At 45.0% G+C, this 27980-nt stretch overlaps 1 protein-coding gene across 2 annotated transcripts in view; it reads left to right on the top strand.

Moving 5' to 3' along the window:
• Positions 1 to 27980, top strand: part of MID2 (midline 2) — a 603653-nt gene that overhangs the window by 261613 nt on the left and 314060 nt on the right. For both annotated transcript variants that reach the window (XM_044306559.1, XM_044306558.1), the window contains exon 4: positions 13684 to 13832. In XM_044306559.1, coding sequence (XP_044162494.1) covers positions 13684 to 13832 — 149 coding nt within the window. The remainder of the gene's footprint in view (positions 1 to 13683; positions 13833 to 27980) is intronic.

Here is a 27980-nt window from a genome sequence, read left to right as displayed (position 1 = left end):
ATTTGAATTTGCGATCTCCATTTATTTTTATTAAATGCGAGATATCAGCAATATAATTTTCGCATACGCGCATGCGCAAATGCACTATACAGTACCCAAATACACTATAAAGAAAGTATATTGGTATATAACACCCCGCTTCAATCAGTTGTTTTGGGGGGCGACTGGTATATCACACCAGTAAACAATAGTAACACAACCGATTATAGTGGGTCAGACTACAGTTACTAACTAGTGGGCTAAACCCTATAAATCCAGAATCTATTCACAAGTAATGGGTAGCTTATTTAATTTAAAACTTAACATTTAATAATGTATTTAAGGATAAAATAATAAGCCCTTTAATGCTAAACACTCAAAATTTGTAACCACCGGTTACACTAATCTCCTAAAAAAAAAATAGGCGGAGGTGGGAGAGGACCAGATACAGGGATAGCAAAAATAGATGCAGACAGGATGAAAGGTAAGTACCAAGGCAGAAAGACACAGTGCTGGGTCAAAACCCTAAGCAACCCTGTCACTACCGCTCCTTCCCCCTAGCTAATGCAATAACCCTATTATCAACCTCCCTAAATATGGACTGCCCAGCTTTGCCCGATAGACAGAAATAGGTCCCGTTGGTGGTAGACCGATAAAGGTTACAAGGAGGGCAAGTAGCCTGGCATGGAATGTGTGGTGAGTAATGTCAGGTGTAGGCGCCGTATCTCTGTAGGCCGCCCACAACACCTGGTCTGACTCGCACACACAAAAATTGATATATATATATGGACCGTTGGTCGCAGAGTCCCGAAGGGATGTATATATATATATATATATATATATATATATATATAAAATCAGGTAATCACAGTGTCCTGACGCGTTTCCTCAATGATGTCTGATTCATCAGGGGACAAAATTGTATCCCGGAGGTCCCTTATCATGGGATGACTTCTCCAGGGACAAGATTGTAGGAGATCCCTTAACTTAGGATAAATTCTGCAGCCAAAATAAGGAGTCACAGAGTATGGTATTGTACCCTATCTGATCAGATGTCACAGTCTTTTTTTTTCTATAGGCGACTGCATAAAGGTTATTAAATCTATGGCCAAGTCGACCGTTATAATGTATAATCATCACGGATAGGTTATGATATGAGGTCAGACCAACTAGGCCTTTCAGTGACACAGATATACGGTCAAGTTAACCTTATACTAGCGTGACATACAGGGAGTGCAGAATTATTAGGCAAGTTGTATTTTTGAGGATTAATTTTATTATTGAACAACAACCATGTTCTCAATCAACCCAAAAAACTCATTAATATCAAAGCTGAATATTTTTGGAAGTAGTTTTTAGTTTGTTTTTGCTATTTTAGGGGGATATCTGTGTGTTCAGGTGACTATTACTGTGCATAATTATTAGGCAGCTTAACAAAAAACAAATATATACCCATTTCAATTATTTATTTTACCAGTGAAACCAATATAACATCTCAACATTCACAAATATACATTTTTGACATTCAAAAACAAAACAAAAACAAATCAGTGACCAATATAGCCACCTTTCTTTGCAAGGACACTCAAAAGCCTGCCATCCATGGATTCTGTCAGTGTTTTGATCTGTTCACCATCAACAGCAGCAGCAGCAACCACAGCCTCCTAGACACTGTTCAGAGAGGTGTACTGTCTTCCCTCCTTGTAAATCTCACATTTGATGATGGACCACAGGTTCTCAATGGGGTTCAGATCAGGTGAACAAGGAGGCCATGTCATTAGATTTTCTTCTTTTATACCCTTTCTTGCCAGCCACGCTGTGGAGTACTTGGACGCGTGTTATGGAGCATTGTCCTGCATGAAAATCATGTTTTTCTTGAAGGATGCAGACTTCTTCCTGTACCACTGCTTGAAGAAGGTGTCTTCCAGAAACTGGCAGTAGGACTGGGAGTTGAGCTTGACTCCATCCTCAACCCGAAAAGGCCCCACAAGCTCATCTTTGATAATACCAGCCCAAACCAGTACTCCACCTCCACCTTGCTGGCGTCTGAGTCGGACTGGAGCTCTCTGCCCTTTACCAATCCAGCCACGGGCCCATCCATCTGGCCCATCAAGACTCACTCTCATTTCATCAGTCCATAAAACCTTAGAAAAATCAGTCTTGAGATATTTCTTGGCCCAGTCTTGACGTTTCAGCTTGTGTGTCTTGTTCAGTGGTGGTCGTCTTTCAGCCTTTCTTACCTTGGCCATGTCTCTGAGTATTGCACACCTTGTGCTTTTGGGCACTCCAGTGATGTTGCAGCTCTGAAATATGGCCAAACTGGTGGCAAGTGGCATCTTGGCAGCTGCACGCTTGACTTTTCTCAGTTCATGGGTAGTTATTTTGCGCCTTGGTTTTTCCACACGCTTCTTGCGACCCTGTTGACTATTTTGAATGAAACGCTTGATTGTTCGATGATCACGCTTCAGAAGCTTTGCAATTTTAAGAGTGCTGCATCCCTCTGCAAGATATCTCACTATTTTTGACTTTTCTGAGCCTGTCAAGTCATTCTTTTGACCCATTTTGCCAAAGGAAAGGAAGTTGCCTAATAATTATGCACACCATATATAGGGTGTTGATGTCATTAAACCATACCCCTTCTCATTACAGAGATGCACATCACCTAATATGCTTAATTGGTAGTAGGCTTTCGAGCCTATACAGCTTGGAGTAAGACAACATGCATAAAGAGGATGATGTGGGCAAAATACTCATTTGCCTAATAATTCTGCACTCCCTGTATAGTAATTCCTGGTATTTAATCTCTATTCATATAGAGATTCAAATGCTATAAGTTAGATTACATTTATATTATTATCCGGGTAAAAGTATCACAGCCCGGATAATTAACCAGGAGTAACCCTATGCCTTCAATACCTCAGTGAGATTCCAGTCCAAATCAAAGTGCACAAATCTCAGGTCAGGTCACAAAGCAAATCGCATTGAATCAAAGTGTCTAATTAATATACATTGTAGCAGACCTCCCACTAGTAATGATAGCAGCGAGGGTTAAAGGTCTCTCCAATGTCTTATGCTCAGTAATGCTAGATCATTTTAATATGCAGGCATATAGGCATCGTCTACTTATCCGTCCAGTCTTAGATGACAACTGTTTCCAGATAAAGATGGGTGAAGGGTGCTCCTCGGTGTCCCGCGTGAAGCAGTGGCCACACCAGTATATCACACCAGTAGAAATTATTTGTTCCAATAACTCTTCTCCCTCTAAGCGCCGCTGCCTTCTCAAACAGCTGATCGGCGGGGGTCCCGGGTCTTGGACCCCCGCCGATCAGATGCTGATGATCTATCCAGAGGATAGATCATCAGTTAAAACAAATTGCAGAACCCCTATAAGCAAAAAGCATATGTAACGGGGTGCCGAAGGCGCACTCGGTCTCCCATCAGCCGCAGACCTGCTGCTTAGCTTCGGGAGCGAGGATCTGTGTTTCACCTCGTTCCCAGGGCGGCTTCACTAGCTGGGAGGCTACCTGCTCCTAGGTCTGCCTTGAGCGCCGAGCTGATCACTCGGTGCTCGACTGGTCTGTCTGTCGGTCATGTGACGCTGGCCACGTCACATGACCCTCACTCCCCACTATAAATACAGGCAGCCTGCTGTCCACAGGTTGCCTGTTAATTTTTAGGTTCCTGGCATTTGTTGGATACCTGTATACTTACCTGATCCTTTTCCCTGACGATCCTTTGCCTGCTCCTCCTGTACTGCGCATCCCTCCTGGTATTTTGACCTCGTCTTCCACCTGACCATTCTTTGCGGTCTCCTTTGGGACTTCTCGACTCTCCTGGTATTTATGACCCCGGCTTCTCCTGACCATTCTTTGCTTATCCTTCTGTACTGTTGTCCTCTTGGTTTTGACCCGGTCCGTTCACTATCCGTTATTTGTCTAGTCTGTCCTTGCCGCACGTATCCTAAGTTAGGGACTGCCGTCCAGTTGTCCCCTGTCATCAGGACTTGTGAGGCAAGTAGGCAGGGCCAGGGGTGAGGGTGGAGCGCAGTGGTCACTATCCTCCCCCCTGTGTGTGTGTACGTGACCGTTACAGATTAACAGGCCCAATAACCACTGTATAATGAATCTTATGGTGACCCTGGCTGACCATGTCTCTAATCTGATGCAGATGGTGCAGGAGCTAGGGGAAAAACTCAGTTCTTTTGAGTTAGGGAAAGGTTCTTCCACTCCTCAGGGCTCCAGTCCGCATTTTGAGCCCCAGATTAAGCTCCCAGAACCCTTTACTGTAGACCGGAAGAAGTTCCTCTCTTTTAAGGAGAGTTGCAGACTTTACTTCCCTTTGCGCCCCATGTCCTCTGGCCCCGAGAGTCAACTCGTGGGCATTATCATTTCCCAACTACAGGGTGATTGTTAAAGGGGATATTAATTATTGGTATTTATGCAAATCAATAATTAATATTCATAAATAGGCATGAGTCGTCTAGTGATGACTCCGCCTATTTATGCCTAAATCAAATATAATTACCTAGCTAGGTTTACTACGGCGGCGACTACTAAAAACACTATACGCTGTATATGAAGTATATGAAGTATTTATTATACAACACAATAATACAAGTGTAATTATACGCTATATCTATATATATATTTATAGATCAATGGTTATGTATGTAATGGGTAAATATATATACATATAGACGCACACACCACAGTACAGCAATAACAATACAGCACTAAATGTACAGTACTAAACTACACTACACAATCCCAAATTCCACCCACAAACTAACTATACATACAATAATACATACACACAATTATCGGTAACCCACCCGCCTGGCTACTCACTGTCTCTATGGGGTACAAGGGGTTAAACACAATTGTGGCACTGCAGGGGTAAATACATGCAGGCCAAGGAACACAGAGTTCTGTGAAAGGCAGGGCAAGCAGTGAAGGGGTTAATGGTCAGGGCTCTGCAGGGACAATGCATAGGTTAATGCTCTGTTGGGACAGGGCAGGGTTGATGCAGAGCAGGGGAACAGGAAGGGGTTAATGCTCTGCAGGGACAGGACAGGGTTGATGCAAAGCAGGGGAACAGGGAAGGGGTTAATGCTCTGCAGGTACTTGACTGCAGGGGTGTATGCGTAGGGCAGGGGAACGGGGCTACAGGGGTACAGGGGACTGTGGCAATAGAGAAAGGTACAGCAGGAATTAGGTACAGGGCAGCAGGGGTTAATGAAGAGGCAGGGAAATCGATACTTAGTCAGCTGCTCCCTCTGGCTACTCATCCTTCTGCTCCTCCTCTGGGCTGCTCAGGGTTCAACTACTCAGCCCCCTCCACCTCTCTTCTGAGCGCTGCCAGTCTTTCAGGTATGTGCCTTTGCTGGCTGTGCTCTCTTAGTAGGGGGGGATCTTCAGTCTGGTCTTCAGAGCGCAGTGCAGCATATCACTGCCTGCGCTCTCCTTCATGCAGGGGGAAGACTCCTCACTCCTGAGCGCAGAGCACAGCGCTCTGATGGGAGGCAGGTCGAGGTGCTCGCTCCCATTTTCCCGCCCTGCAGGCGTGATGGGCAGCCAGGTCCACGTGGGCTGGCGCGGTGATATGACATCACCACACCAGCCCGTGCTCCCAGGCAGGGGGATCCTTTGATCCTCCCGCCTGTGGAGATATCGCACATCTCTGGCACTGTAATTACAGCGCCGGAGGTGAGTGGCACACAGGGGCATGGGAACTCTGTTCTCATGTCTATGTTAGGCATACCATCTGCAGTGCTGCCGGAGATGGTGACAAAGGGCAGAGGATCTTTATTGATCATCTGTCCTTTGAAGAGGCCGAAACTGGACATAATTGTCCAGTTGTCGGTCTCTCTCCACCCAGAAGGCACATTCCAGAGGGGGGGCATCAATGGGAGCTTCTGGGCACAGTTTAACTGTATATATACACTTATAGATGCTTGGGGCACATCCATAAGTGTGTGTGTGTGTGTGTGTGTGTGTGTGAAACACACACACACACACACACAGGGGGTCTGAATGGGCAGCAATAAGCCCACCTAAACATATATTATATACATAGAGATGTATGCTGACAAGGGGGCATACATACATCTCTATGTATACACCTACCACCTGGACTGGCCCATGCAAAAGGGCCAATATATATGCATATATGTAAAAGCATGCATACATACATATATTAATCATAATAATCCTTCCCTCTACAGTGATCCCCAGGACTGGGCGTTCTCTTTACCTGCTGGTGGCAGTTGTTTAACTTCTGTGGAGGGGTTCTTTCAGGCCCTGGGTACCCTCTATGATGAACCAGACAGGGGTCTGGTAGCCGAGAGTGCTCTAAAGGCACTGGTTCAGGGCAATCTACCTGCGGAGGATTATTACACCCAATTCTGCTTTTACTGTGGATATCCTGACCATTGGGTCAACCAGTGACAGAGAGGACCTTCTTAGGATAGGGCAAGTCTCCTAAGGCAAGGCAACGTAAAGACCAGGTGCACCCTGATTTTTCTAAATGTAAGCTTTTGGTACCCATTACGATTTCTCTGGGGGTAGATAAATGGCCGGGTAAGGCCTTTATTGATTCTGGCTCAGCGGCCAGCTTTATTGACTCTGAGTACGCTGTAAGATTGGATATTCCAATGTTTGCTTTACCAACTCCTATCCATATCATGGCTATTGATGCTACTCCTCTTATTGGTGGTACGGTGGGCTCATGTACCTCAGATTTCTCTAACCGTGGGTGTGCCACTCAGAGAGATGTTTCCTTTTAGTCCTGGAGAACCTACCGGTTGAGGTGGTACTAGGGTTGCCTTGGCTCCAACTGCATAACCCCACTATAGATTTGCTGAGATGGGGGCCTAAGTGGGACTTATGCTTGTCCGTGGTACAGGCTGGGGTCTCAGTAAATTCTGACACTTTACCCACTGTTGTTAGGGGATATTCTGATGTATTCTCCTCACCAACCCCGGAGGTTCTACCCCCCCCCCCCTCTATAGACCTTATGATTGTACTATAGAGCCAGTAGAGGGGGTGAAGTTTCCTAAGGGGAAAATGTATAATCTTTCTAAGCCCGAACGCAAGGCCATGGTAGATTATATTAAGGAGAGCCTTGGTAAAGGGCATATTAGACCTTCTGTCTCTCCTATGGGGGCGGGGGTTTTCTTTGTTAAGAAAAAAGATGGTGGTCTTAGGCCATGTATCGATTACCGGAGATTAAATAAAATCACTGTCCAGAATAGATACTCCCTCCCATTGATTCCGGATTTATTTAACCAGGTTCTGGGGGCAACCTGGTTTTCCAAGATTGACCTGAAAGGGGCATACAATCAAATCCGAATCAAGGAGGGAGATGAATGGAAGACGGCATTCAATACTCTGGCAGGACACTTTGAATATCAGGTGATGCATTTTGGACTCAGCAATGCCCCAGCTGTGTTCCAAAACTTTATGAATAACATTCTTCGGGAGTTCTTAGGTAAATATGTTACTGTCTATCTTGACATTTTGATATTCTCTCCTGACTTCAAATCTCATGTGTCTCATGTTAAACAAGTATTAGAGGTGTTGAGGGAGAATCAGCTATCCGCTAAGCAAGAGAAATGTGTCTTTGCTATACAGGAGATTCTGTTTCTAGGGTATGTTCTGACTCCTCACGCCTTAAAGATGGATCCTGGTAAGGTACTAACAATTAAGGAATGGGTAAGACCTTCATCCTTAAAGGCCTTACAACGGTTCTTAGGTTTCGCCAATTACTATCATAAATTTATTATGACTTTTTCTGTAATTGCTAAACCGTTGACCGACCTTACTAAGAAAGGGGCGGATTTGGAGAATTGGTCTACTGAGGCAATTTCTTCATTTGAAAAATAAAAAAAGCCATTCAGTAGCGCTCCCATTCTGATCCAGCCTGATCAGGAGAGACCTTATATTGTGGAGGTGGATGCGTCCGAGGATGGTGCAGGAGCAGTCCTTTCACAAGGTCCTACTAGCCTCACTAACCTGAGACCGTGTGCCTTCTTCTCCAGGGAATTCTCTCCCACGGAGAGAAACTACGGCATAGGGAATAGGGAGCTGTTGGCCATTAAATGGGCATTTGAGGAGTGGAGGCATTTTCTGGGGGGCAAAGCATTGTGTAACTGTTGTCACTGACCATAAAAACCTTATTTTTCTTGAAGTCTGCTAAGAGGTTAAATCCCCATCAAGCCAGATGGGCTCTGTTTTTTACTTGTCTTGATTTTTCCATTACATTCAGGCCAGGAAGTAAAAATGTGAAGGTGGACGCATTATCTCAAAGCTTTCATGCTTTTCAACCTACTGAGGTACCACCTGAATCCATCCTACCAGCAAAAATATTCATAGCAGCTCTAACCCAGGATATCTCGGCTCGCATTAGGTCTGAACAACATCTGCCACCGGTATCCACCCCAACAGATAAGTTGTTTGTTCCCGTACAATTTCATCTCCAGCTGTTGGGTGAGTGTCGCAATTCTGCCTTTTCTGGACATCCGGGTGTTGAGGGCACTAAGGATCTGGTTTCTAGATCTTTTTGGTGACCCACTCTAACTAGGGATGTCAAGTCCTACGTGTCAGCCTGTGAGCTTTTTTTGCTAGGTCCAAGACACCTAGGACTCGCCCTGCTGGTAACCTACGACCCCTACCCATTCCCAGTAGACCCTGGTCCCATATCTCGATGGACTTTATAACTGACCTACCGCCGGCGGAGGGTAAGACTGTGGTTTGGGTAGTGGTCGATAGGTTTAGCAAGATGGTCCATTTCATTCCCCTGTCTAAACTCCGGAATGCCAAAACCCTGGCGTCTATTTTTGTGAAAGAAATTGTTTGATTGCATGGTATCCCGGAAAATATTGTTTCTGACAGGGGTGTGCAGTTTGTGTCCAAATCCTGGAGGGCCTTCTGTCAAAAATTTCTAATTTCATTGTCTTTTTCCTCTGCCTACCACCCTGAGAGTAATGGGCAGACTGAATGCCTTAATCAGTCTGTGGAACAATTCTTGAGGTTGTATGTTGCTGATGACCAGCAATTATGGGTTAAATTTCTTCCATTGGCTGAATTTGCTTTGAATAACAGTGTCAATTCTTCTGCTGGGGTTTCGCCTTTATTTTGTAACCATGGTTTCCATCCCCGTTTTCATTCTGGGTCATCCCTCTCCTCCTCTAACCATGAGGCGGATAGGCTCTCTTCTCTGAACTGTGCACAGTTTAGGCCCGGGTTCAATCGAACGTAGAAAAGGCTCAAAGTTCTCAGAGACTCAAGGCCGATAGGAAACGTTCAAGGGGGGTGAATTTTCAGGTTAGGGATAAGGTATGGTTGTCCTCCAAGAATCTCTCTTAAGGTAGATTCTAAAAAGTTTTCTCCTCGTTTTATTGGACCATGTAAGATCACGGAGGTGATTAACCCAGTATCATTTAGGTTGAAGCTGCCAGAGTCCATTCCACATTCATAATGTGTTCCATAAATATCTACTAAAAATATATTTTGAACCGGTAGTACCATCGAAAGCCTCGCCTCTGCAGGTTATTGTTAATGATGCTGTCCAGTATGTGGTGTCTAAAATAGTGGATGTTAGGAAGGTGCGTAATTCCTTGCAGTACCTGATTCACTGGAAGGGGATGGACCTGAAGAGAGATCTTGGGTACCTGCCAGGGAGGTTCATGCTTTTAGACTTGTTCGACAATTTCATTTAGAACACCCTGAAAGGCCATTGCCTGAAGTCTTGGGTCCGGTGGCCCCTCGTAAAAGGGGGGTACTGTAACGGGGTGCCAAAGGCACACTCGGTCTCCCATAAGCCTCAGACCTGCTGCTTAGCTTCGTGAGCGAGGATCTGTGTTTCACCTTGTTCCCAGGGCAGCTTTGCTAGCTGGGAGGCTCCCTAGGTCTGCCTTGAGCACCAAGCTGATTGAGCTGCTCGACTGGTCGGTCTGTCGGTCATGTGATGCTGGCCACGTCACATGACCATCACTCCCCACTATAAATACAGGCAGCCTGCTGGCCACAGGTTGCCTGTTAATTTTTAGGTTCCTGGCATTTGTTGGATACCTGTATACTTACCTGATCCTGTTCCCTGACGATCCTTTGCCTGCTCCTCCTGTACTGCGCATCCCTCCTGGTATTTTGACCTCGGCTTCCACCTGACTATTCTTTGCGGTCTCCTTTGGGACTTCTCGACTCTCCTGGTATTTATGACCCCGGCTTTTCCTGACCATTCTTTCCTTATCCCTCTGTACTGTGTTGTCCTCTTGGTTTTGACCCGGTCCGTTCACTATCCGTTATTTGCCTTGTCTGTCCTCCCTGCACGTATCCTAAGTTAGGGACTGCCGTCCAGTTGTCCCTTGTCATCAGGACTTCTGAGGCAAGTAGGCAGGGCCAGGGGTGATAGTGGAGAGCAGTGGTCACTATCCTCCCCCCTGTGTGTGTGTGTACGTGACCATTACAGCATAGATGTGGTAGGCAATAACAAGTGCTCGGCGGCACTAAATCAGGTGCTCGGCGGCACTAAATCAGAAACCATATGTCCTACCACCATCCGGGGGGTTCCAGTGCACATCCATGAATCCCGGAGGGAAAGCAAAAACCATATATCCCTGAGCTAGATGATGATGTGGTATTGAAGGACAGGGTGGGCAAGGAACTGTCCCTGATATTGCCCGACAGGGGGGTGCTATTCTGGCCCTAATAGCCTAACCACAGACCACCCGCCCTGATAAGAGCGACCCCGTCCGAAACCTTGCCTATATAAAAATGGCCCTAGAAAGCCCCTAGGCCCCTGAATTCCAGATAATCACTATATAGATCTATGTGTTTTTGACTCATTATAAAAGTATAAGTATATCGCACCCCTCTGTGTATCACACATATAGATAGCACACCTATACTAGTCCTTAAAATGACTTTTGTGGCCCTATTTGCTTGTGTTTGGTGTCTCTAAAAGCCTGTCCCTGCTCCACTCAGCAAACTATCCCTACACTGGCAAACACTGAATGTAAAATGGCGGCCAGATCAGGTTTATTAAGGCTACTTTCACACTAGCGTTCGTCGGTCCGCTCGTGAGCTCCGTTTGAAGGGGCTCACGAGCGGACCCGAACGCAGCCGTCCAGCCCTGATGCAGTCTGAATGGATGCGGATCCGCTCAGACTGCATCAGTCTGGCGGCGTTCAGCCTCCGCTCCCCTCGCCTCCGCACGGACAGGCGGACAGCTGAACGCTGCTTGCAGCGTTCGGGTGTCCGCCTGGCCGTGCGGAGGCGTGCGGATCCGTGCGGATCCGTCCAGACTTACAATGTAAGTCAATGGGGACGGATCCGTTTGAAGATGCCACAATATGGCTCAATCTTCAGGCGGATCCGTCCCCCATTGACTTTACATTGAAAGTCTGAACGGATCCGTACGAGGCTATTTTCACACTTAGCTTTTATATGCTAAAATAATGCAGACGGATCCGTTCTGAACGGAGCCTCCGTCTGCATTATTATGATCGGATCCGTTCTGAACGGATCCGATCGAACGCTAGTGTGAAAGTAGCCTTATAAGGTAGGGGGTATGTCTATGTTCTGAAATGTCTCAATTGGCTGTCCTGTACCACCTGATGGATATCTCATGGGTCAAAGTTCTTCATAATGTAAAAGAATATTGCGGGCGCAAATTTCTCCATATGTTCACATCCAGGACCCCCTCAGCAAATCCCCACTATCATCTCCATGTCCCACTACAAATCTCCTTCGACAAATTTCTGCAACCCCTTAAACCTAATAACCATTCCTCTGACCCCTGCTCCTTTGGTTCCTCCTATCAGACACCTGCTCCTACAGCCCAACTCCACTGCCACCATCCATTACGCGCACCTCATTTGAAGTACACTCTGTTCACATCTACTCTCCCTCCAACCTTCAAGTAGCCATCATTTACTGCCCCCAGGCCCAGCCACCATCTTTTTTGACCAATTCAACACCTGGCTGCTACACTTTCTTTCTGCCAACATCCCCGCTATCATCATGAGTGACTTCAACATCCCTATTGATACCTGCCACTCGGCCGCCTCTAAACTCCTGTCACACTCTTCTTCGGCCTATCACAGTGGTCTCCCACCCACAGAGATGGTCACAGTCTGGATCTTATCTTTACCCGCCTCTGCTCCCTATCTAACCTTTCTAATTCGCCTCTCCCCCTATCCGACCACAACCTACTCACCTTCTCTTAATTTGTCTCTTCTGCTGCTCTCCCAGTCCACACACTGGCACACCTCCGCAGGAACCTTAAACATCTCGACTTTCGCTTGCTTTCTGACTCTCTTCTCCCTCTCTACTATCATTATTATTATTATTATTATTATTATTATTATTTATTATTAAAGCGCCATTCATTCCATAGCGCTGTACATATGCTAAGGGGTGCACATACATAATACAGACAATTGCACTAATCATAAACAAGATAAGCTACAAACTGGTACAGAAGGAGAGAGGGCCCTGCCCGTGAGGGCTTACAATCTACATGGTATGGGAGAAGGACAGAGTAGGTGAGGGAGAGGTTGGTCATAGTGGTATAGAGGCAGCAGGGTCACTGGTTATATGCTTGTCTGAAGAGGTGGGTTTTCAGGTTTCTTTTGAAGGATTCCACTGTAGGTGAGTCTGAAATGTTGGGGTAGTGAGTTCCAGAGTATGGGGGATGCACGGGAGAAATCTTGGAGTCGATTGTGGGAATAGGCGATAAGGGGAGAGGAGGAGGTCTTGTGAGGATCGGAGAGTGCGTGTGGGGGTGTATTGGGAAAGTAGGTCAGAGATGTAGGGAGGGGACAGGTTATGGACAGCCTTGTATGTATTTGTTAGTACTTTAAAGTGACTTTGTTGGGCAATGGGGAGCCAGTGAAGGTATTGGCAGAGGGGAGAGGCAGATGAGTAATAGGGTGAGAGGTGGATTAGTCGGGTAGCAGAGTTGAGGATAGTTCGGAGGGGTGCGAGAGTGCTAGATGGAAGGCCACAGAGGAGAATGTTGCAGTAGTCTAGGCGGGAGATGATGAGGGCATGTGCAAGCATTTTTGCAGATTCAAAGTTAAGGAAAGCACGGATGTGGGAGATGTTTTTGAGTTGGAGGCGGCAGGTGGTGGAAAGGGCTTGGATGTGCGGTCAGAAGGAAAGGGCAGAATCCAAGGTCACTCCAAGGCAGCAGGCTTTGTTGACCAGGGAGAGTGTGCAGCCTTTGATCATGATAGATAGGTCTGTTGGGGGGGGGGGGGGGGGAGGTGAATAAGATGGGGGGGAAAGATTATGAATTCTGTCATATCCATGTTAAGTTTTAGAAAGCAAGAGGTTTCATACGTGGCTCATGTCCATGGTTGTGTTTAAAACGTCAGCAGCATGAAGCAGGGTGTATCTGCTAGAGTGAAAGGATACAGATCACTAAGTGCAAGTCACGTGTGGAGCAACACTGGTCTGGGGATGGATCTAAAGGAGACCCAAGTCTGCATTACTTTGGTTGTTTTGGACTGACTACCTGACCTGGCTGCGATCTGGCTTTACTGATATGTAGGTTGGCTGGAACAATTAATAAACCATATTGAAGTGACTTTGTTGTGTCCCTGCCTCTCTTTAACACTGGTCGTAGGAGCCCACGTCATTACACAGTGCATATTTTACATCAGGAAAATGTTTCATTTGCTCTTTTCAAAATGTCTTTAAGGTAATGAAGTTAAGGAAACTTGCTCAGCAAATCGCAAACTGTCGACAAAGGCTTGAGCGATCAACAGTGCTAATTAACCAAGCTGACCATCTCCTTAAAGAAAACGATCATGCAAGGTTCCTTCAAGCTGCCAAAACAGTAGTAGACAGGTATGTAACAAAAAAATGTTAACTGTTTTAGGCCTGTTTCACCAGGAACTGGACCGTTCACTAATTTATGTCCACCCTTTAATAAATATCCACCCATGAGTGACAATGCTCCTATTGATTACCTTCTTAAAGGTTGTAACTGACCAATTATTGAAAATAACCTTACATCAGGTTGGCAGGAACAACTTGAAACCTGAAGAGATAAATGGCCTGATTGCACTGGAGTCAGATGACTCTATCATCATCAAGCCTTCAGATAAAGGGGGTAATATTGTTATCATAGATGTTGAGAACTAAAAAGAAATGTCATGGTATACTGGACGATAGAAATTGTTATAAGACACTTGATACCAATTCGACCATAGAAGGGAATTAAAAACTGCTGGAGCTCATCAGCAGCACTGAATATAATCTCATTCTACCTTCTCATTCCCAAATGGCTTGTTTTACTGCTTACCAAAAGTCCATCAAGGCATGTCTCCCCTAAAAGGGAGGCCAATTGTTTCTGGCACCGGCAGTCTTACACACCATTTGGGGATTTATTGTATTTGCACTACCATCCTATACGAGAGATTCTATGGGTGTCCTTAAGAAGCTAGATGACATCCAGATTGACCCTGATAGCCTTCTTGCTAGCCTCGATGTACAGGATTATATAGTGGCACTCCACAGGAGATGGACTGCGAAAAAGTGGTACAGTTCTTACATGGAGGGGGAGAACATCTGTATCCCCACAATCAATTTGTACTGGCCCTTTTACAGTTCATTCTAACCAAAAATATTTTTCTCTTTGATAGAAAGATAACCACTAGCTCAGGGGAGTGGCAATGGGGAGCCCTTGTGCCCCCAGTTTTGCTACTGTCTACCTGGGCTGGTGGGAGCAGAATATAGTGTTTGGAGAAACAACCTCTTATTGGCCCAAGCACATCTTACTGTGGCTTAATTTCATAGATGATGTGTTCATCCTATGGAATGGGACTGAACATTAATTCCACATGTTTGTTGATTCATTGAACATCAATGAACTCGGCATATTTTTTACAGCCGAGATCCAGAGATGAAATCATCTTTTTAGATCTAAAGATCGCTAGGAGACAAAATGGTAACATTGCCAGCAATATTTTCCGCAAGCCTACTGCCACTAATACATTGCTGCACTGGGACAGCTGGTACCCTTATCCACTAAAAAGAGGTATACCCAGGGGTCAATGCCTTAGAATACTACGTAACTGCAGCTCACTTGACAAATATCATGTGGCTGCAAAGGATCCCCAAGAGAGATTCATATGATGTGGATATCCAGTAAAGGTGCTCCACGAGGCCCATCAGCATGCTGTATGCAGAAACAGACACCCTACTGAACCCCAGACAGAAATCCGAGGGTACAAATCCAGCTTGTATCATTGCAACATTTGATGCTGAAGTGCAACATGTTCTCAATACATATTGGGGCATCCTCAGATCATATCACAATATAGGCTCGCAGGTGGGTTATGCTTCTGATATAACATAAGATATTTTGGGTGGTCTTCCAAGTGGCACAATCAGCAGCAGTCCCAAACAACGGGAATAGGTCTCTTCTCCCTTTTCAACGAAAATAAACTGCAATTTAGGGTCCATGCATGAACTTCATCAGTAACGACCAGTTCACACACAGCAACACTTCCACGAGATAATTTTATCTCGATTCAAAACAATTCCAGCTCCTTGGTCTCAATATCCACCAGCAATCACAGCTCTTTTATCCTTTAAAAGGAACACAACATATACAATACCCACGGGTTATTGAAACACTACATATTATATTTTACTTACAAGATTGACACTTGTTCACATCACATATCAAATCAATTTGCCCGAGCCGGGTTTCCCTGTCTGCTTCTTCTGGGGCGTTCCTCTCCTCTCCAATTGACACAACTGAAAAAGCCTCTAGTCTCTGGTCACACGTGGTCAGTCTGTGATATTTCTGTTAGATCAACTTCCACATTTTATTTTAAAAAACTTATTTTGAAACGCCTAAAATAACGTATCCCAGTAAAAATAAACATCTGCATGTCATATAGCATACATCAAAATATTAAAAATTTAAATATAAAAATATAGGTTATTCCCACACAATTAAAAAAGATACCACTTCTTATACAGGGCAATTATGTATGACTACACTCATTCCCTTATGTTAAAGAGATGGCATTTCAATTCCCGTAAAAACTTACTATGTATATGGCCAAAGAAATTAGCACTGTGATGCATGTCTGAACACCTTCCTAGGAAACTGAAGACTGACTGCAGCTAAATGCAACTACCTTATTCTACCTAATAAAGCCTTATCCACCAAATTCTCCATAATATCCTAGAGCAAGCCGCAAAGAAAAAAGAGAAAAAAAAAAAAAACACAACTACAATGAAAAAAACACCAATCACGCCATACTGACGGCTCTCATATCCCATTCGATATTGAGACCTGCGGTTTGTAGCATGTTTAACTCAAAAATACATTGTGCTTCTTTTTTATTTGTTTTACTGGATCCTCTCCCCTCCAATTATTATGCACTTGTTCCACTGTATATGGCCATATGGAGGTGACAGACTCCCTTTAAGTCCCTTTTTTATATTATTATGTTCCCCCACTCTTACTTTTAATTTCCTAAGTGTTCTTCCCACATACTGTAACTTGCAGGGGCATTCTAAAACATAGATAACCCCTGCCGTTTCACATGACAGATTCCCTTTTACTTTTTTCTCCTTATGATTAGATGTAGCTGTCACTTCCTTTCTTATTTGGTTGCATCTGTCTTCTCTGGATCTATTTTTACAACCAGAACAAAAGCCACACCATGTGAAACCGTCTTAGTCATTTTGGTTACTTCATTTCTTATACAGCCATGCACTATTTTGTTACTCACTGTTGATGCTCTTCTAAAAATAAACGGGTTTGTCAGGGATCAGCGATTCTATTATGGGATCACTTTTTAGGATCCTCCAATTTTTTTGAATGATTTGTTTAATCTGGGGGCACATAGTGGAAAAAGTGGTTGTGAACCCGAACCTATATCTATCCTCCCTCTTTCCTGTATTATCCTTTTTTATTATACTTTCACTCTCCCTAATTTCCTCCCTCTGTCTCTCTAACAATTCTTCCTTATATCCCTTATCCTTGAATCTGTTAAGTATAATACTACTCTTCTCATCATAATTCTTTAGTTGGGAGCAATTTCTTTTGATTCTTTGGAATTGGCCTCTGGGAACATTTTTTTTTTATCCACGGGTTGCAATGACAGCTCTGCACGTCAATATACCCATTCCTATCCGTAGGTTTAAAATAGGTTCTGGTATGTATTCCGTTATCAGCAACAGAGATTTCCAAGTCCAAAAAATTAACACTGCTTTTACTGATGTTCTCCGTAAATCTGATGTTCCAATTGTTGTTATTATTAATGTACCTGAGAAATTCTCTCAAAGATGGCTCACCCCCTCGCCAAATGCACAGGCAATCATCAATGTACCTTTTCCACAGAATCAAATTGCCATTTTCTCCTTCCTTCTGTAAAAGGGGGGTGATATATAGATGTTCCCAGTAAGCTACAAAAATATTGGCGAAACTCGGTGCAAATTTAGCACCCATCGCCACGCCCGCTGTCTGTACATAAAACTGTTCTCCATACCAAAAATAATTGTGGCCAAGGCAATAATCAATACACTCCAAGATGAACTTTTTTTTTGCTCCTCATCCAGCTGATCATCCTCATCCATAAACTGTATTCCCTTCAAACTTATCTCCTTCGGAACAATTGTATATAATGATGTGACGTCTACCGTCATAAGATACATATCCTCTGTAAAGAAAATCAGTTCTCTTATCACATCCAGCGTATGACCCATGTCTTTAAGATAAGAGGGTATTTTGGGCACACATTTTTGTAGGAATATATCCACGTATTCCGAAACTCTGTTACTAATAGACTCTATTCCAGAGACTATAGGTCTCCCGGGGGTTTTCATTGGGTCCTTGTGGAATTTTGGCAGGTAATATATGATCAGTGTTTTGGGGTGGGCATTATTCAAATAATGATATTTCTTCATATTAAGGATCTCCTTTCCCAATCCTCTATCCAGAATTATTTTCAAATCCTTCTTATATTCATTCACAGGGTTTCTTTATAATATTTTGTATGTCACACAATCACTAAGGATCCTCTCCATTTCTTTTTCATAGCTGCCTTTGTCTAGGACCACTATCCCCCCCCCCCCCCCCCCCCACCTTGTCTGCCTACTTATGAAGTTCAAATGCGGACCCTAAATTGCAGTTTATTCTGCTATAACATATCGTAATTTTAATGATCGCCTTGTCCACAGTTTTTTCCAAACACCTAGAACAGTGTCTTGGCTTATAAAATGTCACCGTGGGGACATTTAGGTGCTTCACGTGTATAGCATGTAGATTTAGGCTAGGTCTACATGACTACATTTGCCGCGCAACAATTTTTATAATGATAGTCTATGGTGTTGCACTGCGACATGCTGCTACTGGGATGCGACAGTAACAAAAAAAATCCATTCAAGATGGGTTTTTCTGCAACTGTCAAGTCACAGCATGTTACAGTGCGACACCATATGCTATCATTATAAAAATTGTTGCGTTGCAAGACCGCTGGACTGATTTATTTAATCACGTGCATATGCGGAATTCAATATGTGGGCAAAACCTTGTGAATTCAGAAGGAGCATTGGTGAGCATTTAGGTCATGTTAAAAATGACAATGACACTCCTGTGGCCAAACATGTCAGGCAATTTCATAATGCCAATCCAAATGCCCTGAAATTTCAAGGATTGAAGCGATCAAATGTTCACCACGAGGAGGTGACTTTGACAGACTTAGGCCGAATGCACACGGCCGTGTTCCGCGCGCGTGAGCGGTCCATGGTATGCCAGTCTGGATTCCTGCTGACAGCAGGAACACACAATGTCATTGGTTGCTATGATGCTGTGTGCTTCATGCCGCCGCTGCACTACAGTAATACACTTAGATTAGAGACCAGGTCAATGCCACACAGAGTTCTAGCAGCGGACACATCTCTAGAACAACTGTAAAGAGGAGACTATGTGAATCAGGCCTTCATGGTAGAATATCTGCTAGGAAACCACTGCTAAGGACAGGCAACAAGCAGAAGAGACTTGTTTGGGATAAAGAACACAAGGAATGGGACATTAGACCAGTGGAAATCTGTGCTTTGGTATGATGAGTCCAAATTTGAGATCTTTGGTTCCAACCACCGTGTCTTTGTGCAGAAAAGGTGAACGGATGGACTCTACATGCCTGGTTCCCACCGTAAAGCATGGAGGAGGAGGTGTGATGGTGTGGGGGTGCTTTGCTGGTGACACTGTTGGGGATTTATTCAAAATTGAAGGCATACTGAACCAGCATGGCTACCACAGCATCTTGCAGCGGCATGCTATTCCATCCGGTTTGCGTTTAGTTGGACCGTCATTTATTTTTCAACAGGACAATGACCCCAAACACACCTCCAGGCTGTGTAAGGGCTATTTGACCATGAAGGAGAGTGATGGGGTGCTGCGCCAGATGACCTGGCCACCACAGTTACCGGACCTGAACCCAATCGAGATGGTTTGGGGTGAGCTGGACCGCAGAGTGAAGGCAAAAGGGCCAACAAGTGCTAAGCATCTCTGGGAACTCCTTCAAGACTGTTAGAAGACCATTTCAGGTGACTACCTCTTGAATCTCATCAAGAAAATGCCAAGAGTGTGCAAAGCAGTAATCAAAGCAAAAGGTGGCTACTTTGAAGAACCTTAAATATGACATATTTTCAGTTGTTTCACACTTTTTTTTGCTATGTATATAATTCCACATGTGTTAATTCATAGTTTTGATGCCTTCAGTGTGAATCTACAATTTTCATAGTCATGAAAATAAAGAAAACTCTTTGAATGAGAAGGTGTATCCAAACTTTTGGTCTGTACTGTAGATCATATGAGTATATTACTGTAGTGTAGCAGCGGCATGAAGCGCATGGCGTCATAGCAACCAATGGAGCCATGCGCTCCTGCTGTCAGCAGGAATCCAGGCCGGCATACAACAGACCGCTCACGGCTGTGGAACACGGCCTTGTGCTTTCGGCCTTATTCTGAAAAAGGAGGCAGGCTGAATATTTCGACATGGTACAGTCAAACCAACAGGCATGAATGATGAAAATTTCATTTGCCTGCTTCATTTAGTAAGGGACCCTTGGCGTATTTTCTTAGGTATGTCACCAGAGTATAATTTCTGCATCACAAAGTGAATCTTTTTATTTGTATTAACACATCATAATGTTTTGTTATTGTGATTGGGTCACGGTGTAGTCTAAATACCTGGCTTCAATTATATTGATTTACTAGGGTGCAATCATGTATTAGAACATGTAATTAAAATATCATGACCCAACTTATATATACACTCATGGACCATCGTTAATCAAAACATCATTGCCCCTGTTATCTCTGGTGTCCCACATTATGTACCCAAATACAGCTCTTTATACCTGCTGGTCACTACATTACGTACCTATATAACAGCCGGGAACTAAGTGAGAACTGAATATGCACCACAACCCCACCTCCCCTGTTTGGCCCCCGTAGCTGGATAGGTCCGTTCATTCAATATGGGCAGGGCTTAGTATTTTTAAAGCACACGGTAACACGCGTGCGTCACGGCCATACCAGAGGTGGACACGCGGTCCCTCGGCATCAGAAGAGGCTGCGCTCTTTTCATATTTTTAATTTTGAAATTTCTGTTAAGATACGTGGCCCTTCATCAGTAGGGGTTGGATCTGACCCTTTAGCACGGGGCTTTGCGTGATTTCCCAACAAAAAGGGAATATTGCATTCATTCTTCAGACTGTTGGAAAAGCAGGGAAGGGCAAGGGAAAGAGCCTCCTCTTATTCACCAGGGGCCCCCCATTTTCCATTACCTTTATTCTACAAGAAACACACTAAGAACATGTTTGCTGGGAGGTGATCAGCCACAGCTTTTGTTATCAATAAGGAAACTCATATAAATATAACATCGGGCGGTAATGCCAACCGCCGGTCTCCCGGCGGGCAAGTATGCCAACAACTCCGACCAAACTCCACCTTCTCATATGCCGCCACGGAGGAGGCCTTATCAGGGACCTATTGTCCCCTTCTAATTGCCGATGGCGCATGACGATTCCACCTCGGGAACTCACAAAACGAGATATGCGACAGTTGACCATCTTCCTGCATTTTTTCAACGGCTTCCGCCACCCTGGCCCCGTGCCAAACCACCCGGGGTATCATTTCAGACCATACCATCACAAGCTCCAGGAAGAAAACTGGAAAGAACTCAATATCTGCGTGCATGAGCGCCATCAGTTCGGCCAAAGGTGACAGACAAAGATCATTGCCACCAGCATGGACAACCAGTATCACAGGACCCCTGGAATGCACCCCAATATCCACCACCTGAGTAAGGATTTGAGACCACCTGAGCCCTCTGATTCCTCTCCAGGACACGTCCACCTCTCAAAACCCCAGAGTCTTTCCGCCGGGTCTGCATTACGCCCACTGTGCCGCCCAAAAAATATAGGAGTGCCCCAAGAGCCACACAGTTGGGCACGCTGCACCTGCAAGGAAAAACAGTTAGCAAATTCTGAAGAGCATAACAGACACATGAAAACCTTAGTCTCATCTAAGAAAGCTGAACATTAAGATAAAAGAATAACAAACTCATAACTCCCTACTTATCATTTTTTTTATTTATTTTTTATCAACAAGTCAGGTCTAATATACCTGGCATAGCAAGCCACCTGCCTATGCGTATCACCTCAGCTTCTGGCAGGCCTGCCCTCGCCGCTGCTGTAGCGGCGCCAATTCGAATGGAGTGGATACTGAACTCCTTCGGCTCTACCCCCACCCGTGCCAAACAAGAGCGAAATACAGCGGTAAACTGAAATTTCGTAAGGGGAGACCCATCCTGGTGTGAAAAGAAACTGACTCCCCCCAGACGAATAGCCATGTATTTGGAAATCAGCGAACCGGACAAACTGACCCCGCCACCTGGTGTAGAGTAATCCAAGTCCCATTGCCCCACTAATCCGTTTTAGACCTGCGGACCAAAACCCGTTTTTGGCAACAACCACGTCCTGAAACAATAATCCTCCAGACCTACGACTGGACGGGGGAACTAACTCACCAACCAGAAGAGCAGCAAAAAAAGCCAAACTGAAACAGGCAGAAAACAGTATGGACTCAAAAGGGGAGACACACACACACACGAACAAGCATCCACTAATCTGCTTAGCAGGCTTAACGAGACAGGTCTGCGAGAGTCCCTGGAGAAATGCTCTTTCCTCCAACCCCTTAAGGCCTGGTGCACATATCAGGCCAGCCGCAAAACTAGAAGTGGAAAGCCACCCCGGACAACCTGAGTTGCGCCACAGTGCAGACACACCCTGGGATCGCAACTTAAGCAGCCACCATACAGTTACCTCTAACCGAAGATCATCGTGAGAGGACATGTTCCTCATACCCACCCCAGACAGCCAATCGGCCCAGGCCTTTCTGTGAGCTTGCCAGGTAGACGGTGATACAGATGAGCTGATGAGAGACATCAGTTGCTGGCCGCCAACCGCCACAGGTGAGGCAGGCATTCCTCCCCGGACTGATCTGCTTCCGGATGCAATTCCCGAAAAACCTGCCAATGAAAACGTGAAAGAGCATCAGCAATACTGTTGTCCATACCCAGAACGTGTCAAGCCCTGAAATGAATGTTATGCTCAAGGCAACGCAAAACCAGATGACTCACCAGGGAAAGAACCGGCAAAGATGATGCTGACAGGCTATTTATGCATTGAACGGCCCCCATATTGTCTGACCAGAAACAGACATGGCGGTTAGCGAAAATGGTGCCCCAAATCTCAACCGCCACTATAATAGGAAAAAGTTCAAAAAAAGACAAATTCCTACAAACCCGTGGAATGCCAGGATTCGGGCCAGGGGGACGCACACCTTCTGTTGCCCAGAACAACGCCAAAACCACATGAACCAGATGCATCCGAGAATAAGGCAAGAACTGCATTTGGGACCTCCTTGGACATAAAAAAACGTATGCCCATTGTATGAGTTGAGAAAGGTCCTCCAAACAACTATATCAGTTTTTAGGGACCTAGTGAGCCGGATGCGGTGGTGCGGGGACTTGACACCATGGGTGGCCAAAGACATACGCCTGGAAAAAAAAACACCCCATGGGCATGACCCTACAGGCAGAACTGAGCAAACCCAGCAGTGATTGTGATTGCCTAAGAGTAACCTTACGAACCGCCAAGAAACCATCAACTAACTCAAGCAGCTTCCGTAATTTGTCCACTGGGAGATGAAATACTATGTCTACAGAATCGATCTCGATACTCAGAAACGAAAGCCGCGTAACCGGGCCCTCCGTTTTCTCAGCTGAAATAGGAACACCAAACTGGGCCATACGCAACAGGAATGTGTTCAGAAGGGAAAGACATCCGTCACCTGTCCCCGGGGAAACAAACAAAAAAATCATCCAGGTAATGTATCACTGAAGATGAACCAGACTCCTACCGTATTACCCATTCCAAAAAAACAACTGAACATCTCAAAATAGTTTAAAGAAATGGCGCATCCCATGGGAAGGCATGTGTCATAGGAAAATTAACCCTCAAATGAGCAACCCAGAAGTTGAAAACAGTCAGGATGAACAGGGAGGATCCTAAAGGCAGACTTAGTGTCCGATTTTGCAAGGAGGGTGCCCCTACCCGCCTCCCTGACCAACGCGACCGCCCTGTTGAAGGAGACATAGGACACAGAAGCATCTGCAGGGAGGATGGCATCATTGACTGACGCACCCTTAGGGTGTGATAGGTGATGAATAAGGCAAAATGTCCCATGCTCCTTCTTGGGGACCACCCCCAGAGGTGAAACCCTAAGATTAGAAAAAGGGATTGATGGAAATAATTCTGCCACCCGCCCAATCTGTCATTACATTTCCTTATCCAACTTCTCCTTCAGGACCTCCAGGAGATCTCTGGCAGACCTGAGAGTCTCAGAAAACATGGGAAACCTACTTAGAACAAACGGAATAAAAAACCCAAACGTAAAAGCAGAGCGAAGCTGTGCCGCAGCCACCTTATTGGGGTACTTGTCGAGCCACGGTGACATCTCTACTATGCTCACCGTAGTCCTTGGAGGCACCCACGGCGGGCAACTTGGCAACAGGGGGGGGGCCAGGACATTGGTTTGCAGCGTGGGAGCAACCACAAGCCGAGCACTCATGCTTGTATTTACATGAATCTGCGTACTTGCAATGTCCCTCATTGAATAACCAACACGCTTTAGGGCGGCGAACAGCCACTGGTCCCTGGGAAAATGCTCTGGAACCAGTGGCCGCTCCATGAAAGGGAGGCTGGCGTTGAGACATCATGGAAAGATGAACGCTCGGGGTGTTTCTGACCCATGATGCATCCCAAAACCGAAAAAGCCTGCAACCAATTATTAATGGTTTTGGCTACCTTGGGCCTATGCTCATAAGGCTTGTCAGATACCCTTGTCAGGCGCTTACCACGTGCTCTACCATGCATCATTTTGATACAATGTGTGTTGTCAACTAGCACAGTGTATCAGCTGCTATTATGTTTAGGAACCTATATATAGCCCAAACAAAGTTCAGGGCCCACCCCTGATTATAGCATGAAAACCAACTAGAAGGAGTGGGTCAATACAATACAAAAAACACTAATGGTACCAAGGTAATCCAAAAATAGTATAATTTTATTAGAAAATCACAAAAAACACATGATTGGCACAAATCACACAAAGACATTTAACACAGGTCACAATACATATTAAAAACCAAGAAGACCGATGGTGAACTGCTGGTATATATTAGTAAAGTGCACGTGCAAGAATCTTGATTGGTCATCAGTAAGAAGGTGTATTACACCTAACCACTATGGCTCCACATTGCATTATACAACCCATATGCATATATTGTACAATAGATACCACAATTTGGGGGTAATGATACACACCACAAAGGCTGAGGCAATAAGGTGAATAGAATTATAATAGGCACATAGAGAATACTGACCAAGCAGCTAGAGTATACCGCACAGCAACACCACCGGTCCACTCCCCAACGCACGTTTCGCGTTCAGCTTTTTCAAGGGGTACTGGCTGGTGTGATGAGGATAGTCCCTTAAGTAGGTGGAACAACTATGTCCTATTTGCTGATAGGCTATCACTAATTGGATCACTGATGTAATTGGCTGGCCTGTCCTCCATCTGTTTTAACTCACCTGAGTAGTATTAAATGGTGAGTGCTCTTTACATGGCGCCGGGCGGTCTGTCATGAACGGCGCACTGGAGGCCATGCCCAGCCGGTCCGGAGGAGGAGGTTCACAATTACTGTGCGACAATCGTCATCCAGGAGCGGAGGGCGGTGCCCCAGCCCGGTGCATGCGCAGACCGTCGGGTGCACCACAACCACCATATTGCATGAGGGCATCTGGATCGGCCACTATTCCAATTATATACCACAAGATTATACTTATAATATTTGAACTCAATACAAAAAAATATTTGCTATTTTGTTCATTCAGCAAATTAGATTTACAGGGTTGCCTGCCATATCTGAGGCTCCGGATGATATTGTGCCTACCAGAGAAACGCGTTGAGAATTATAGATATATTGCATTAGCGACAAGTTTTATACACACATTTTTGCATCTTTCTATTCTGGGCAATTGATCATAATCACCATGAGGGATCCACTACCCCACCAACTCTGGTGAATGTGCAAGAAGTTTAATACACAAGATCTAGCCCCAGTACTTATTTACCTATACCTCTAAACTCATAGCAATACACTGATTGTATTGTTATAAATACCATGTTGTCTCTCCTATAAAAATTCAGGGACTCCATAGTTTAGAGGTTAGAGCCTGTGATACAAGGGCACCTGCCCATCATACAGTTATTCATATTTAACAATTAATAATAAATAGAGATGAGCAAATTAAAGCTGATGAAGTGGAATTCGTTTAGAATTTCAGGAAAAATTCGATCCGCAACAAATGTGAATTTCCTCGCATAACATGGTAACGAATCACAATTTTCCTTAAATAGCACCTACACTTGTGAGGACTGAGGACAAGGGACAAGGAACTCTGGGTAGGCGGGATCACCAAGATTGACATGCCTGCATGCAGCCAATCAGCAGCCAGCCCTGTGATGTCACAGCCCTATAAATATGGCAGCCATTTTAGAGTCTGTCATTTTCCAGCGTTCAGAGTGCAGAGACAGACGTGTAGGTGCTAGGGACAGCAAGTGGAAAAACAATTGTGGGGAAAAAGACAGAAAAAAAGGATTTATAAGTGCAGGGAAAGGATAGGGAGGAAGGAATCATTATACCGCATCTTAGTGCAGGGAGAGACATCAGAAGGTGCTAGGGACATTGATAGGAAAGTTATTTACAGCTCTGTCATTGAAGCTATTTGTTATTGGGCTGCAAGTGTTGAAATGTTGAAAAGCCTTTAGAGGCTTATGTCTTATTATTCAGTACGACAAGAAAAATATATATGCATTACACTTCTGCAGTTATTTCTGGAAAAAAAATAAAAAAATATATAAAAATATATATATGCACTGCACTGTTGCTGTTATTTCTGTGGAAAGTGTATAGGGGCGCATTACAGTAAAAAAAGGATAAAATATACTCGCTGCACTGTTGCAGTTAATTCTGTTGAAAGCGTATAGTTCGGTATTTCAGTATTTCAATCTGATTTATTTTTAATTATTTTATGTTCATAGCGTACAGGGGCCTATTTCCATCCAACAAAAAATATATATATTCTCAGTTCACTGCTGCAATTATTTCTGGTGAAAGCGTATAGGGTCGTATTTCAGTACAACAAGAAAAATATATTCTCAGTGCATTTCTGCAGTTAACTTTGGTGAAAGTGTTTACTGGACTATTTCAGTACAAAAAGAAAAATATATTTGTCACTTTTAGGGGTGTTTTAATTTCCATTTAATTTGTTTAGTTCAGCTACAAGTATGTCAAGCAGAGAAGTGCCAGGCCCTGCACAGAGGAGTGGCAGAGGCCTGAATGTTTCTGGTGCAAGAAGAGGTCGCAGCAGAGTAAGGGGGCGTGGCAGCAGGAGTTGCAGTGAGAGGCCTGAGCTCCCGGTGTCATCTAGCAGTTGCATCTTGACCAACAACCCAGCGGTTCTTGATTGGTTTACTCTGTCATCCCAAGGGACATCAGACACCCCCAGCCAACAGTCGATGGGTTCGTCAGACACAACCCTCAGTTGGCATGGCCCAGGAGCACGCCCAGTCCCCTCACCTGTCTTCAACCTGCCTCTGGCCTTTTCTGTTCCCTCACCGTGAGAAGTACTACATGCTGTGGGCTCAGCCCCTCTTTAACGAGGAAGAGCTACTAGAGTACAGTCAGTAGCTAATGCCCAGCCAAGATCTGGAGGAGACATCCGCCACTTCCTCCGCTAGGTGGGCAAGTTGTGATGAGGAGAGTGACGCGGGAGCTTGCATTGAAAGTGGTTAGGCTCCTGACCCAGAGACCGTTGAGGAGGACATCAGTGATGTGTAGACACCACTCGATGATGATAAAGCTGATCGCACTTGGGAGCCGGGTGAAGAAGGGGCTTCATCATCATCAGAAGTGTGGCAACTTGCCCATGAGCCAACGGCTGAGACAAAAAGTCACTAGCGTGGCCGGGAGACAACAAGGTGGCAGCAGTGGGAGGAGGTCGGGAGCAAAATCGGCACCGGGTAGAACACCCGGTTTTCAGCAGCTTACCTGCCTGGAAAGGAGTGTTGCAGGGGTTCACGGAGGCAGTGGCGGTAGCAGTCAGCCAGTAAGTAGTGTTGGGGGGGGGAAATCAGGTACTCGGCAGTGTGGCAGTTTTTTGTGAAGCCGTCAGAGGAGGTCAACATGGCCATATGTAGAATATGTGGGCAGACGGTGAAGCGTGGTAGGGTACAAATGTTGGCACCACGGCCCTTCGTCAATATATGCAGCGTCGCCATAAATTGACCTGGGTAAACCATGGCTCTGATGTGGTGGTCCAGCCTACATCACTCAG

This window comes from Bufo gargarizans, chromosome 9 (assembly GCF_014858855.1).
Source record: "Bufo gargarizans isolate SCDJY-AF-19 chromosome 9, ASM1485885v1, whole genome shotgun sequence".
NCBI lineage: Eukaryota > Metazoa > Chordata > Amphibia > Anura > Bufonidae > Bufo > Bufo gargarizans.
Note: the sequence above shows the minus strand (reverse complement) of the source record. Positions and strands in the feature narration are given on the sequence as shown.